The sequence below is a fragment of the Peromyscus maniculatus genome, chromosome 16, assembly GCF_049852395.1.
Source record: "Peromyscus maniculatus bairdii isolate BWxNUB_F1_BW_parent chromosome 16, HU_Pman_BW_mat_3.1, whole genome shotgun sequence".
Classification (NCBI taxonomy): Eukaryota; Metazoa; Chordata; class Mammalia; order Rodentia; family Cricetidae; genus Peromyscus; species Peromyscus maniculatus.
Window position 1 is genome coordinate 11,246,675 of NC_134867.1, and position 14,461 is coordinate 11,261,135.

At 43.1% G+C, this 14,461-nt stretch overlaps 1 protein-coding gene across 1 annotated transcript in view; it reads left to right on the forward strand.

Annotated features, from left to right (window-relative positions):
• Positions 1–14,461, forward strand: part of Crybg1 (crystallin beta-gamma domain containing 1) — a 192,348-nt gene that overhangs the window by 69,808 nt on the left and 108,079 nt on the right. The window contains exon 2 of the mRNA XM_076552362.1: positions 6,988–7,120. Within this exon, the coding sequence (XP_076408477.1) occupies positions 6,988–7,120 (133 nt within the window). The remainder of the gene's footprint in view (positions 1–6,987; positions 7,121–14,461) is intronic.

Here is a 14,461-nt window from a genome sequence, read left to right on the forward strand (position 1 = left end):
CTCATCAAGGTTGGCTTTTAGGCGAGGGATTTGCCAGTGCCTAGTCTACAGGCTGTTCCTCAGAACTGAGACTGTTAGAGCCCTAGGTCTCACAGACCCTGGGTATCCTAGAGGTCATGGGTTTGCTCCTTTGTATGTACGTTGATACCTGACATGGCTAGAAATATAAAGAGTTATAAAGTTAACTCAGGTTCTACAGAACCTCCACCCTGACTCTGAGCATTTTCTTTCTGTGCAAAACATTGTGTGGGTTACATTTTAGGCCATTACTCTACTGTCTGGGGACTGTGGGTCTGTTTGTCTGTCTGTCTGTTTTTGTTTGTTTGTTTTGGGGATTGGTGGTGGTGGTTTTTTGGTTTTTGTTTTGGGTTTTTTTTTTTTTTTTTGGTGTGTGTGTGAGAGAAGGTCTCACTTTGTAGCTCTGGGTGTCCTACAACTCACAGAGATCCTCCTGCACCTGCCTCCTAAGTGCTGGGATTAAAGGCATGGGTATTTTAGGAGAAACACTTACACAATAAATGTGCTGTGTTTAGGAGTTCTGGGGCTGAGGCGATGTTGAGGAAGTGGGAAGCACTATGGATGGTGGAAGCATCTGGGTTGTGTGAAAAGCTGCCCTGGGGCTAAGCCTGTCTTGTGGCGACCTCTCAGCCCACACATCACATGGCCTCTCCTCACCCCTCACCTGCGTCCGGGAGCAGAATCTGAGAGGTTACCTTGTGTGGCCAGGTGCACAGCCACACTGCTTGGATCTGGGTCACAGGGAAAGGGAAGTCAGCAGCACCTCAATCTCCGCCTCCCTCAAAGGCAGGCCTGAAGTTATGGGTGTGCCACAAACAGTGTTTCCTGTTTCAGACTAGCACCAAGGCAAGACCCTTCCCTGGAACTGCCTATGGTCGTTCTCTCCTTCACTGGCCACTGATAAGACACCTGCCTCAGGACTATGTGTATCTTGAGTGTGAGAGGTCAGGAGTGCAGGCTATCGAATGGAATCTACTCCCAGGTCTATGCTAAGCCTTACAACCACAGCTTTGTGTTTGTGTTTTGTTTTGTTTTGTTTTGTTTTTTTAACCCAGCAAGTCAAGAGGGCAAGAAGGTGGCCTGGAGTCAGCCTACTGTGAGGCCTAAATCACACAAGTCTCAACTTTGATGCCTCCGATTCAGTCATAAACATATCCCAGTAAGTGTTGGGAGCGTGTGTCATGATCCAGCCAGGTAGCTGATAAAAGAGTGTCCATTTCCACATCTCCCCACTCATTCTTTCCCACCAGTATCCTGGGTTTTTCAGATGTCCAGGCTCTGGACAGCAATGTCCTTCCGGCTCCAGCCTCAAAGGAACAGGTCCAGGAACTGGTTTGGCACATAATGACACATGGCAAGAAATGCCTTCTGGAGAGTATTTCCTCACTTCTAAGGGAGATTCACAGGAAGATATGTAACACGAATTGCTACATGGTCTTATTAATTAAAAAACAAAACAAAACCCAGAGCCAGGTTTTGGGGTGAAAGCTGAAAGATCAGAGAAACAAAACAAGCCACAGCCAACCTCTCTGTTTGGGTGGGAGCTCCACCTCAGCTCCTGGCACCCTGGCATCCCTATACCCATAGAGTCTGGAATGTTCTGGTGGAAGATCCACCTCAACTCCCCTCCCCCATCTCTTTTCCCCAAACCCGCCCCTTCAAAGCCCACCAACACAGCTCCTCCCCAAGAGATGCTCAAGACCACTCCCACAGAGTATATAAGCTGTGTCCCAGAAAACAGACAAGTGATTTTCCGGTCTCTTGTCCCTGTCTCCTCTCTGGGGGCTGAAGAATCACCCAGGAATGCTTTATCCATTAAACTTGGGCTTTTTCTAATTCAATCTGATTTGGTTTGATTTGGATTGATACATTGGCGGAGAGGCTTATCGATGCAAAAAAATTATTACTCACCTCACCAACTCCTTAGCCAATCCTGTTTCCACGAATCCTCAGACTGAAAGGCTCTGAGTCCTTACCCCGAGGGTCTCAGTTGAACTGCTGTTAGTTCCTGTCTCTTTTCGTGCCTTATATTCCGTTCTCCACCCAGCCATGCCACTTCCTGGGATTAAAGGAATGTGTGCTTCCCAAGCAAAGACATGAGATCTCAAGTGCTGGGATTAAAGGTGTGTGCCACCACTGCCTGACTCTGTTCCCAGTGTGGTCTTGAACTCACAGAGATCCAAACAGATCTCTGCCTCCTGAGTGATAGGATTAAGGGTGTGTGCCACCACTGTCTGGCCTGTATGTCTAATCTAGTGGCTGGCTCTGTCCTCTGGTCCCCAGATAAGTTTATTGGGGTACACAATATATCACCACAAAGATAGCCTGCCGTTCCTGTGACTGGAGCCACCACAGAATTTAGCAGCAACTGAATGCACCAACTAAACTCAGGAGCTCCTCTTGCTTTATCTGTTAACAAACTTTTTTTAATGGTTTCTCTGAGTTAGACTTGTGTTACTTCTAGGGGAGAGGACCTATACTATGTACAGGCAAAGACTGACTCACAAGTGTAATATGTAGAAAGAGCAGACTTGCCATCTTCAGAGCATTTAGCATGGATGATGCAGTAGGAAGGGGTAGCTCCTTCCTTATACCTTCATAATGCTTATGGAGCACACGTGAGCACTCTCGTCTCTTCAGCCCCTGGGTAATTTGATAAACAACCTCCGAAGAGGAACAACAGTAAGGACAGCAGCAGCCTATCTATACAATTTGCTTCACTGTCCCAATTTATAAGAAATAACTTTTCTGTTTCAAGTTCTAAGTGTCTTTTCTCACTTGCTGGTCCTTTTGGCACATTTGCAAAGAGAAGGTCAGGTGAACATTATTAGGGAGAGTGGCGCAGCTCATGCAGATAGGTCTTGATGAAAGGCACATGCATGGTGAGTCTTCAGACCTTCTCAGCTGTAGGGTGTTTTTTGGTTGTTATCCAAATTCTCCTGAGGATTCAGGTATCTATATCCCTTTTTATGTTGTCTTTAAATTCTAAAGGACTCTTCTAGTTTTGTTGTTGTTGTTGTGTATGATGCAGTTTCTTTACACAGCCCAAAATGACTTATACATAGTATCAAATGTTGCATGAATTAAATTTGTTGAGAGTGAAGTTATGTTCTAACCAAAGAAATGATATAATTTCATTTTTTTTTCCTTTGGAGTCTCCCTACGCAGCCTCGGATGACCTTGAACTCAGAATCCTTCTGCCTCCACTTCCTGGGTGCTAGGATTCCAGAATACCTCACTATGACAGGTCTATGAGATCCTTTAGTTCAATTCCTTCCTATACTGACAACATTTTTTTTTGCTATGTCTAAAAGGAAGACAAAAATGCTACTTCTAATGTACTTTCTCACTTTATTCATGCAAAGAATAGTTTTTTTTTTTTAACAAAGATGTACAAGAACAAACTTCCCCAAATTATGCCCATATAGTGCCAGACATGGTAGTGCCTGCCTGTAATCCCAATGCTTGGGAAGCAAAAACAGGCATGTGAGGGTATCAGGATCATTTGTATTTCTCTGAATTCTAAAACATTGCCTCCTTGGTCCCTTTACCCTTGGCACTGTAGAAATTCTCAGAAGTTTCAATTTTTTCTGTGAAATATGAGACCTTGAATGGTTACTTTTCTTCCTGCTTCACTGGCATTTTTCATTAAAGGACTAAATCTTTCTCTATTCCAGCCTCAACCATATGACTGGGGGGAAAATCTATGAACACTTACATTAATTCCAATGCCCTGGTAACTCAAAGTGGCTTAAAGAATAGCGTGTTATCAGTCCAACACAGAAGCTGGGAGATGAAGCTGGTGCTGGAGCCAATAACTTAGCAGCTCAACAATGTGTTCGAAGATTCCGTTGCTCTTGTGCGTTTGTCCGGCTTTCTTTTCAGTCTGTTCTCAGCCTAGCGGTCCCAAGTCAGCTGTCTATCGTACATATTCACAACGTGCAGGAAGGAGAGTTGTTTCTTCCTGTAGGCTTCTTTTAACAAGGACCTTTCCCTAGTCCATGTCCTTCACATCTCATCCATCAGAATCACACCATAGTGACTATGAACACTTTACAGGTCACAGAGACATGAAGTGATATGTGGTAACAGCCAGCAAAGAGATCTGCCTGGGCTATGTCTAAATTGATTCCTGGTAAAGGGACCAGAACACTAGTATTGAACCAGCCATGACTGGCTACTTTGGTTGGATACGGCTTCTGAAATGTACAAGGGACAGGTGTTTGGATAAAATGAGTGGTAGAAGCAAAGAAAATGTGTGTGTGATGAGATGGCAGGAGGTTGGCTAAAGGAAATAGCTTCTTCCCATCATTTAAGTCTGATACATTTCATTACCCTGGGGATAGTAACTTTTCCTGGCAGAGCCTGTCAGGTGTGGCTAACCTTTGGATGTTGGGGCATGACATTGTCATCTACAGAGTTTATGCTCAAGAGTGGTACAATCTAATTACAAAAATAAATCCCATAAGACCTCATCATGTTTTAAGTCAGTTTATGGCTTTGTGTCAAGCTGTTCACAGCCAGGGACCAATATGCCCACAGTCCGCAGGCTGGCCACTCCTGGTAGGTCCTTGTGCCAGCCAGGATTGGTGTCCACTTTCTTCCAGTGTTCATGAAGCCTGGAACTTCTTTGTCACTTCTTGTTTGTTGTTTTGGGTTTTGTTTTTGAGCCAAGTGTAACATGAGTGTTAAAAGGTCCTATTAATAAAAACAAACCTGGAGCCAGGTATTGGGGTGAATGCTGGAAGATCAGAGAAGCAGAACAAACCACAGCACCTCACCTCGCCAATTCCTCAGCTGGTCCTGTTTCCTCAGACTGGAAGCTTCTGAGTCCTCATCCAGAATGGGTCTCAGCTGAACTGCTGCTAAAAGCCTAAAAGCTTAACCAGGCTAGTTCCTGGTCCTCACAACTTATATACCTTTCTGCCTCCTGCCATCACTTCCTGAGATTAAAGGGGTGAGTCACCATGCCTGGCTGTTTCCAGTGTGGCTTTGAACTCACAGAGATCCAGACGGATCTCTAACTCTGGAATGCTAGGATTAAAGGCATGTGCTACCACTGCCTAACCTCTATGTTTAATATTATGGCTGTTCTGTTCTCTGACCCCAGATAAATTTATTAGGGTGCACCGATATATTTTGGGAAACACAATACCACCACATTTCCTCTTTTTTGTCTAAAATTTTTTTTAAAAAACGCTTATAATACAAGAAAAACTATATCCAATAAGTATATACAATATATACAGTCAAGAATTACATTAACAATGTCTAGTCCATTAACATTTTTGACAGATTCAGACAAAAAACTCCATTAATATATAACAATGTCCAGTCTATTATCATTTGACAAATTCAGACAAAAAATTTTCTTTTTTTTGGTTTTGGTTTTTGTTTTGTTTTTGTTTTTGTTTTTCGAGACAGGGTTTCTCTGTGTAGCTTTGCACTTTTCCTGGAACTCGCTTTGGAGACCAGGCTGGCCTCGAACTCACAGAGATCCGCCTGCCTCTGCCTCCTGAGTGCAGGAATTAAAGGCGTGCGCCACCACCGCCCGGCCAGACAAAAATTTTTCATTACTTATCCTATTTAAAACAAGTAGTTCCTTTTGAAAAGTAGATTCAATAATCTCCCTTTTTATCTTATCATATCCATATTGTCTCTTTTTTCTTTTCATAATACATTCAATAATCTACCTTTTGTCATTTTTATGTCTTCCCCTTTTTCTTTTTTAGGGTAGATTCAATGATCTACCCATTTATCCTATTATTTCTTTATCTTTTTTCTCAGAGTAGATTCAATGATCTACCTCAAATCTATATTCTCTTTTTTCCTTTTTAAACAAAAACTCTGAATCTAATCTCCTTGTTCAGCTTTTTTCTTGACCATTAACAATTAACAACTTGTAACCAACCATCATAAACAATGACAATATCCATAACTTATTAAACAACCAAAACCTCCCATTCCTCATCTTGGAAATGTGGGCATCGTTTTCTTAAAATTACTTCCTGCTTTCTGGGGGGGCAAAGGCATCTTTAGGGAATCCTGAAAAGAAAATTTTGGGGGGTTAATTGTCAAGTCCTGAAAGATTTAGCTTTATCATTTGTCCAGTCTCTGCATAATGGGAAAGTGCAGGGCTGTCTCAAGTCCTTGCTCGAATAGTCGTGAATTTGGACCATTTCAGCTAGTCATTTTGAAATTGTCCTGAGCAGTTTGTAGTCCAAAGTTGATCTTTCCGTGGTGTTAATGGCTTTACCATAGTCCATGTGGAATCGTCCTTATGGGGTCCCATCATCCTTTTGAAGATTTCAAAGTTGCTGTTAGGCATGGTCATGGTTCCCTGGAGGCTTTTTTTTTTTTTTTTTTTTTTTTTTGGTTTTGGTTTTGGTGCCTGTCCTGGCTCTCACTATGTAGACCAGGCTGGCCTCGAACTCACAAAGGTCCGCCTGGCTCTGCCTCGCAAGTGCTGGGATTAAAGGTGTGTGCCACCACTGCCCAACCTCTATGTTTAATATTATGACTGCTCTGTTCTCTGACCCCAGATAAATTTATTAGGGTAAAGATATATTTTGGGGAACACAATGTCACCATAGACAAGGTCTTGCTCTGTAGCCCATGCTGGCTTCAAACTCACAGCAGCCCTCCTGCCTCAGCTCCTGAGTGATGGGATTGCAGGTGTGAGTCATCACATTTCGCTGTGTTTTCCTTTTCTTAACAGCAACGACAGTAGAACCAAATGAAGTGGAGTGTTTCATGCCAGGATCTCTGCCCATCAGGTTATCTGTGTGCCTATCTGATTTGCTTTCACACGGGGTGTAAAAGAATTCAGTTAGCTACATGGTGACATCATCAAGACCTACTTATTGTGTGCTGGAAGAGTACCGGATCGTCTACAATGATGTCTTTAAGTCTCTTCAGTTTTCAATACTCTTGATAACTCATTGGTGTGACCATTTCCATCCTTTCTAGAGCTTTTGGTGTACCAGATGGAAGCCAAGGGGAGTCCCAAGAGGTGACACTTCATGGCGGAGAACCACAATTATCTCACAACCCCAGTGAGGTGCCTGGCCCCTCGTCTACAGAGTCTGCAATGTTTAAAAAGGTAATGCTTCATTGTATTTTATTTTATTTCTTGGTTGTTTGAAACAGGGTTACTCTGTATAGCCCTGGATGTCCTGGGACTCTGCAGACCAAGCTGGCCTCGAACTCACAGAGATCTGCCTGCCTCTGCCTCCTGAGTGCTGGGATTAAAGGCGTGCGCCACCACGTCTAGCTTTACTGTTTCATTTTAAATATATGGTTCTCAGAAGTAAATACTTTTAGTAATTAAAACATCTAAGATAACCCATTTGGCTAAACAATGCATGTTTATAAGGAACATTATGTACTATATATAGATACTTATTATTATATAGCTATGCTTATTGTTTATAACCTGTTATGACTTATTATCTAATTCAGTGTGATATCAAACGTGTATTATATGCAACATATAGTATACAGTATAACGTAATATCTCGAAGCATACGATAATAAATGAGTCTCACTGAATATGTGACAGCCGTGGTCATTCTTCCTCACTGTCATGGATCTTTCTTTACTCTTTCCTTTTATTTAGGGCACATCAAGTACTATGACATCAGTATTTGGGGTTAGTACTTCATTCCCATAAAGAGCATTAGACTTCTCCCTGTGGTTAACGTTCAACGTTGTTATTAGCTGCTTTTCTTTTTTTTTTCTTTTTATAAATTTTTTGAATTTTTTTGTTTTTATTTGTACATCTATTTATTTTCGAGACAGCATCTCATTATGTAGCCCCAGCTGGTCTGGAACTCACAAGAACTTCCTACCTCTGCCTCCTGAGCATTGAGATTAAAAATAGGGACACCTCTCCCAGGTAGTAATTGCTGGCTGATATTTACACAGAATGTTCTATATACTTGGGATACACAAGACCCTGCTTTCAATCTCTGATTTAATTATATTTTCTTAAAATAAACATTTCCCTGAGGTGGAAAAAGATGTGTATTCTTGCTGTGTTCCCTCATATGTATGGAGACACTTTTTGTTATGTACTTATATGTAGTATAGGAGAACAGATTGATGCCCTTAGTCACCGTGAGGGCTAGGTTGCTGCCAGGCCCCAGAGGAGGTAGAATACACTTTCTCTTTATAACTTATAACATCAGTGAGGATGTGTAATAAAAGATATTTTGTTGTGAAAGAAGACTCTCCAAATGCAAAAGGCATCTGCTTCATTAACACTCTATATTAAAAGGTAACTACTTAGTGCAAACCAAATATGGTGGCTCACAATTGCCAATTCCAGTGGACCCAGTGCCGTCCTCTGCACACCAGGAACCCATCCATGTGGCAGGTCCTCTGCAGAGTCCCTGCGTGCCATGCATTGCCATCAGCAGTCCCATTGTCTCTTCACAGCGATGACTTGGTCCCTGGGCCCCTGCTCACACCCTCAGGCTACAGCCACGAAGCTGGGGGGGGGGTGCGGTCCTGGGCTTTACCCAAGGGAGACCCTGAGGTACCAGAAGGGAGAAGAGAGGGAAGGTGGAAAGGCCAGAGCTTGAAGGGTCAGCCAAGTGAATGGGGAGCCCCGTGTGAACAGAACAGGTAGAAGGGAACAGGCAGGAAACAGTTCAGGCCACACTGTCCCCAAGTGTCACCTAGAATAGGGTCAGCCAGGTACCACCTCTGTTCCACACTGGGTGATGCTCCTCCCCAGGGATGATCGAATATTGCTGGAAGAACTGGCTCTGAGGTCGACTGCTGCCTCTTTCTCTCTCTTTGTCGCCCTGCTCTCCTTTCTACCCCTTCAGCATCTCTCCGCCTCCTTTTTTGTTCTTTTTTTTTTAATTTATTTATTATGTACACAGTGTTCTGTCTCCATGTATCCCAGCACACCAGAAGGGGGCACCAGATCTCATTACAGATGGCTGTGAGCCACCATGTGCTTGCTGGGAATTGAACTCAGGACCTCTGGGAGAGCAGCCAGTGCTCTTAACCTCTGAGCCACCTCTCCAGCCCTTGTTCTTATTCTTGAGCCATGGATTTTATAAGCTTTCTCGTTCTCTTATTTCTCACTCAAAGGCTGGAAACAAGAGGAGTGTACAATATCCTTCCTCATCATCATCAATGTGGTTGTTTTTTCTTATGTACATGTGATGTGTGTCTATGTGTGTGCACGTGAATGCCTGATGGGTAATTCCCCTGATCCACTCTCCATTTTAGTCACTGAAACAGGGTATCTCAGTTAAACCCAGAGCTCACTGTTTATATTGGATCCACACATTCTATGCCACTGTATTTACTTGTTGCTAATTTTAAAGTACTGTAACAACATTCCTTAAAGCTGGTAATACTATATTGAATCCTTCCATTAAAATAAGATGATGTTTACTATACCTGCTTGTGTACACGGAAATAAAGATTTCTAATTACAAAGGTAACATCACCAGGCCACTGCTTTCTCATTGAGTGCCCAATCCTCAACCAGCAGATCAACATATATACCGTGCTTAAGAGGCCTTCAAATTTAACCCTACCCTACCTTACACGATCCCACAGGCCATAGTGGCATGTCTCCCTCTGAAAGCTGTCCCAAGACCAGACAGAAACATCACTAGGTTCTCATGCTGTCTTAAGGCACTCTGGCTGCCAATTTTACTAAAAATAGTTCAAAAATCATCTTGAAGAACTTAACTTTCCCACACCCTAGGGCCGAGACCCAACTCTAGTGCTGAGGGCACTAGAGAGGGCATTTACTAATGAAGGTTCAACTTTCCCACAGTGACTATTTCAAGGACTTAAAAACATCATTCTTCTAGACACCTCAATCCTACATTGCATTTTCCTATTAGAATTTCTTTTCTTTTTTAAGTGTGTGTGTGTGTGCATGTATGTGTGTGGGTATGCACGAGTGGGTGTGCATGTATGTTCACGCATGTCTGTCTATCTGTGTGCCTGAGGAAGCTGGAAGAGGGTATAGAAGATCCCCTGGAGCCAGAGTTATAGGTGGTTATGAGCCACCTGATGTAAGTCCTAAAACCTGGACTCCAGTCCTCTGAAACAGTAGCAAGCATTCTTAACTGCTGAACCGCCTCTCCAGCCCCAGGGACTTTTATTTTGGGTAATCTGTGCCATTTAGAATCGAGATTAGAGACTGCTAAGCCCTGGGACCTCCTCGTCCCTGCTGCTTCCCTCTTAAAGAAGTCGCTCACTTTATCTGGGACGTGGCCTATCTACACAGGTTCTTTTAGGGACTGGGGTTTAGTTTAGTGTGAGAGCTTGTGCCTAGCATGAGTGAAGCTCCAGGTTCACTCACTACTACTACTACTACTAAAAATAACAAAAACAGAAAGCCGTCTAGGTATGTAAGCATTTCATCTCAACCCGTCTTTCAGTTCAAGGTGTCCGCACGGCAGGAGTCTACGCTTAGTCACTGTTGATCTAAGGAGTAAAAATAACACACAACAAAACAAAAAGTCTAAGACAGGAAGCAGAGTGAACAGCATGTTGTAGCTTTTACAAAAGACACCAGGATAGAACATACATGTATCTGTCAGTGCATTGAATATAGACGTGTACATTGAACCGGGCAGTGGTGGCACACGCCTTTAATCCCAGCACTCGGGAGGCAGAGGCAGGTGGATCTCTGTGAGTTTGAGGCCAGCCTGGGCTACCAAGTGAGTTCCAGGAAAAGCACAAAGCTACACAGAGAAACCCTGTCTCGAAAAAAAAAAAAAAAAAAAGTGTACATTGAAAGCTAGTAATGATGGTGTGAAGGCACACTCTAGAACTTGGGAGACTGAGGCAGGAGGATTGTAAATTCCAAACTAGCCTGTTCTACATAGGGAGATGCAAAGTCTCTAATTAATTAGTTAACACTGGTAATAATTAGCTGTGAAGGAGTCCAGTGGGAAATGAACAGGTAGGAGACACAAGCTTTTGATGGGGTGTATGTTTGCATTTCTGTCCTGGAGCTTTGTGAAAATATTATTTAATCAAACAGTTTTTGAAGAAGGAGAAATAATTTAAGCATTATTGTGATTAAAAGAAAGACAGGAATGTATTTGTGTTTGCCCAGACTCTCTGGTTTGCTATAAACTATAATCGTCTTGCCTGCATTGTTTGGGATAGTCTGCTTGGTCCCAGGTTTCCTTTACAGGCCAGTCTCTTGCCTTTGGACCCTTCTTCTCATGCCCAGGCATCCCCACTCTCATATACTTGTAGACACCTGTTCATCGATGGCCTCTGCCCAGGAAAACTGGTCATTTTTCCCCTTGTGCTGCCAGTTACCTTAAGTGTGCTCTGGAGTCAGCCTTTACTGGGCTGTCAGTAAGTCCTCTTCCCGGATCAGGAGACTCTAAGGGTCGCTGATGGTTTATAGTCATCGTCAACTCAGCAAGATCTAGAATGGCCCTGGAGACAAATCTCCAGGCATGCCTGTGAAAGACTCTCTAGATTAGGTTAGATGAGGTGGGAAGACTCCCCTTAACTGCAGTGTGACCAGCAGCCCCAGTCCCTGCCACGTGATGGACTGTGAGCAAGATAAACCCCTTCTCCCCTAGGCTGCTTCTTCAGTCAGGTTCATTTGAAGGTGTCAGGGTCACCAGGATGTAACAGGAAAGCTCAGTGAAGGATTTGTTTTCTTTTCTTCCCAAGTACATGCTGTCTCTCCCTTTGAAGTAGCCACTGTGGGTGTTGTTTATTTACATATGTATAAATAAACACATAAATATATGTAAGCCAGTCCATTTCCTGTATTCTGCCAAGCTGGAAGGCTTTGTCTGTGAGAGGGTGTGTTTGTTTTTTTTTTTTTTTTCAACAGCACAGTACCATATTTATCATTTCTCTTCTAAATATTCTATTTTCTTGTGGCAAAAGAAATGTCCAAATGATAAAATATACAGAACAAAGGCTTAAGGCTCCCTCTGCCTTGACAGGTAACTGGCCTGCTTTGTATCTCTTACTACTTTTTCTATGAACAGAAAGTTCAAGTACCACATACAATCCTCCAACTTATTTGTTCTTTTCTTCTCTCTCCCCAACGGTGTCACCTGTGGTCTAGTCTAGCCTGGAACGTATCACATAGCCTGAGGATGACCTTGACAACTCGTTTTTTCTTAACTAAAAAATCTTGGTTATCCTTTTTCCAAGTCACTCTGTACCAGCATGCCCTTTGTGATAGGTAGTATTCTTCCTATGTGATACGATGGATAGACTGTCATACTTCTCCTGTGTTCTACTTTTCACCTCTTTGTTTTCTTTTGTTTTTGTTAGTTCTATGAGATAAATTCTCCTAGAAATAGAATTGCTAAATTAAAAGCATTTGTGTTTTGGAATATATTCTCTCAGACTTGCCATAAGAAAAGGATTGACCAGCTTATACTCCAGTAGTGACTCGGCCTGTTTTTTCTCTCTTCATATGATGCATGTAACCAATCTTTTTAAGTCTTGCCAGTCTGTTGATACTGTGTTATTTAAATTTGCAATCTTCAATTAAATGAGATTGAAAGTCAGAAATGGCTAAGGCAGGAGGATTTTCTTGAGTTCCAGGCCAATCTGGGCTACAGAATAAGACCTCATCTCAAAAAAGAAAAGTAAATCAATAAAAATTAAAAAGAAAAAAATGAGCCTGATATTTTTTTTGGGGGGGGGTCATTTTATATTTTTGCAATGAATTCTCTTTTCCTGTTCTTTCTTTGGGTTTTACTGGTTTGTTTATATGGAGACAATCCATGATGCTTCACACTGACAAAAGTTTTTGTTTTTTTCTTTTCTTGAGACAGGCTCTCTCTATGTAGTCCTGGCTGTCCAGGAGCTAGCTATTAGACCAGGCTAGCCTCACAGATCCATTTGCTCTGCCCCCTGAATACTAGGATTAAAGGCATGTGCCACCACGTCCAGCCTTGATAAAAGTTTTGTATTGATATATTTTTTATCTTCTGTGGCATCATTTCCTCTCTCTTCCTCTCCTTCTCATCCTCCTTCTCCTCTCCCTCCTTCCCCGAGGAACTGTCAGGCAAAGGGGAAGCAGTCGTGAGACTTGCAATTCTTGGCAGGGAAGCTGAAGAGCTGTAGTGTCCTTCAGCTCTGCACATTCTCCCTCTCTAAGTAAAGAGAGGGAGACAGAAGTTCATTTCTTGCATATGACACAAAAACTTTCCAAGACTTAACAGTCTGAGTCTGAAAGCATTTAAGAGGGGTCCTCTCGGATGCTGCAACCCGCGTCAGGGGAGACAGGCCTCCTCCTTTTGGGAGCATTGAGTGGTGACTGTCCTGACCAGCATACCTGCTCTAAGGACTCACCCGTGGTCCAAAACCACAGGGACAATGCAATGCTCGGCACAGTGGTAATTACTATTATTGTTCTGACATCCTGACATGTGAAGCTGAATTCCTACCAGCAAATGCAACAGGGGAGAAAATTAAAGCTGTGGTGACATCATGCCTACAATAAAGAGGCGTCACGGCCAGTGATGCTCACTTGTTTTCCCGAGGCCGCCAAGAGAGGATCGCTCTCATTTGGAGAGATGACACTGTTGAGCCTGGCCTTCTTTTGAATGGAGACAGGGTCTCTCCTAGTCTCAGCAGAGTGTTTGTTTTGACCAGAAGTCCCTCTGTGGGAGCCGTGCCCTCACTCTGGGACTGTCAGCAGACTACCTGGCTGCATATGTGGCCCGGGTGCTGCTCACATTCCGTAGCGCTTTCTGTTCCCTCTTGGAGCAAATCTGAAGGTTGACCCACTCCAGCACCTCAATGGGAGGCCGAACGTGCTGTGGCTGTGGCTGCGGCTGCGGCAGGTGTAATGGGTGTGCTAACAATCGAAGCAGGAGTGTCGACTCCCGAAACAGGGGCCTTGACTCCCGGAATAGATGTGAAAACTCCAGAAACAGGTGCTATGACCGGGATCTTGAGGTGAGTCCTTACTGAGAGTCTTCTGTGGCATTGGGCTTTTTTGTTTTGTTTACAGCATCTCTCGAAAGGTGTTCAAATATGAAGCGGGTGAGTGGGAGCCAGCATTTGTTACTATTGTGGATTGCTAAACATTTTAGTCTTGCATCTGTCAATTATCCGATCAGTACAGTTAAAATACACATTCCTCTCTCTCTTCTCTGCTCCTCTCTTCCCCTTGCATGTGTTAATTTTTCTTCTAATTGGCTATAGTTTAGTTAGTGAAGTAAATACCACTGAAACTCATTACTACAGGGTACTGTTCTCTGAGGCTCAGCTCTGTCTCTGTGAAGTTTTTCAGAAACTTTTGTTGGAAAAAACATAAATAAAACTTACTTCCTATTTTCTCTAAAGCTATTTTCCTTTGTGCTGAGCTCATCTGCAGAGTACCAAAGTCTTATTGGAGGTAGATAATAATAAACCACAAAGATGCTTGGGGCGGGTAGAGACACAGCACAGTTGGTAGAATGCT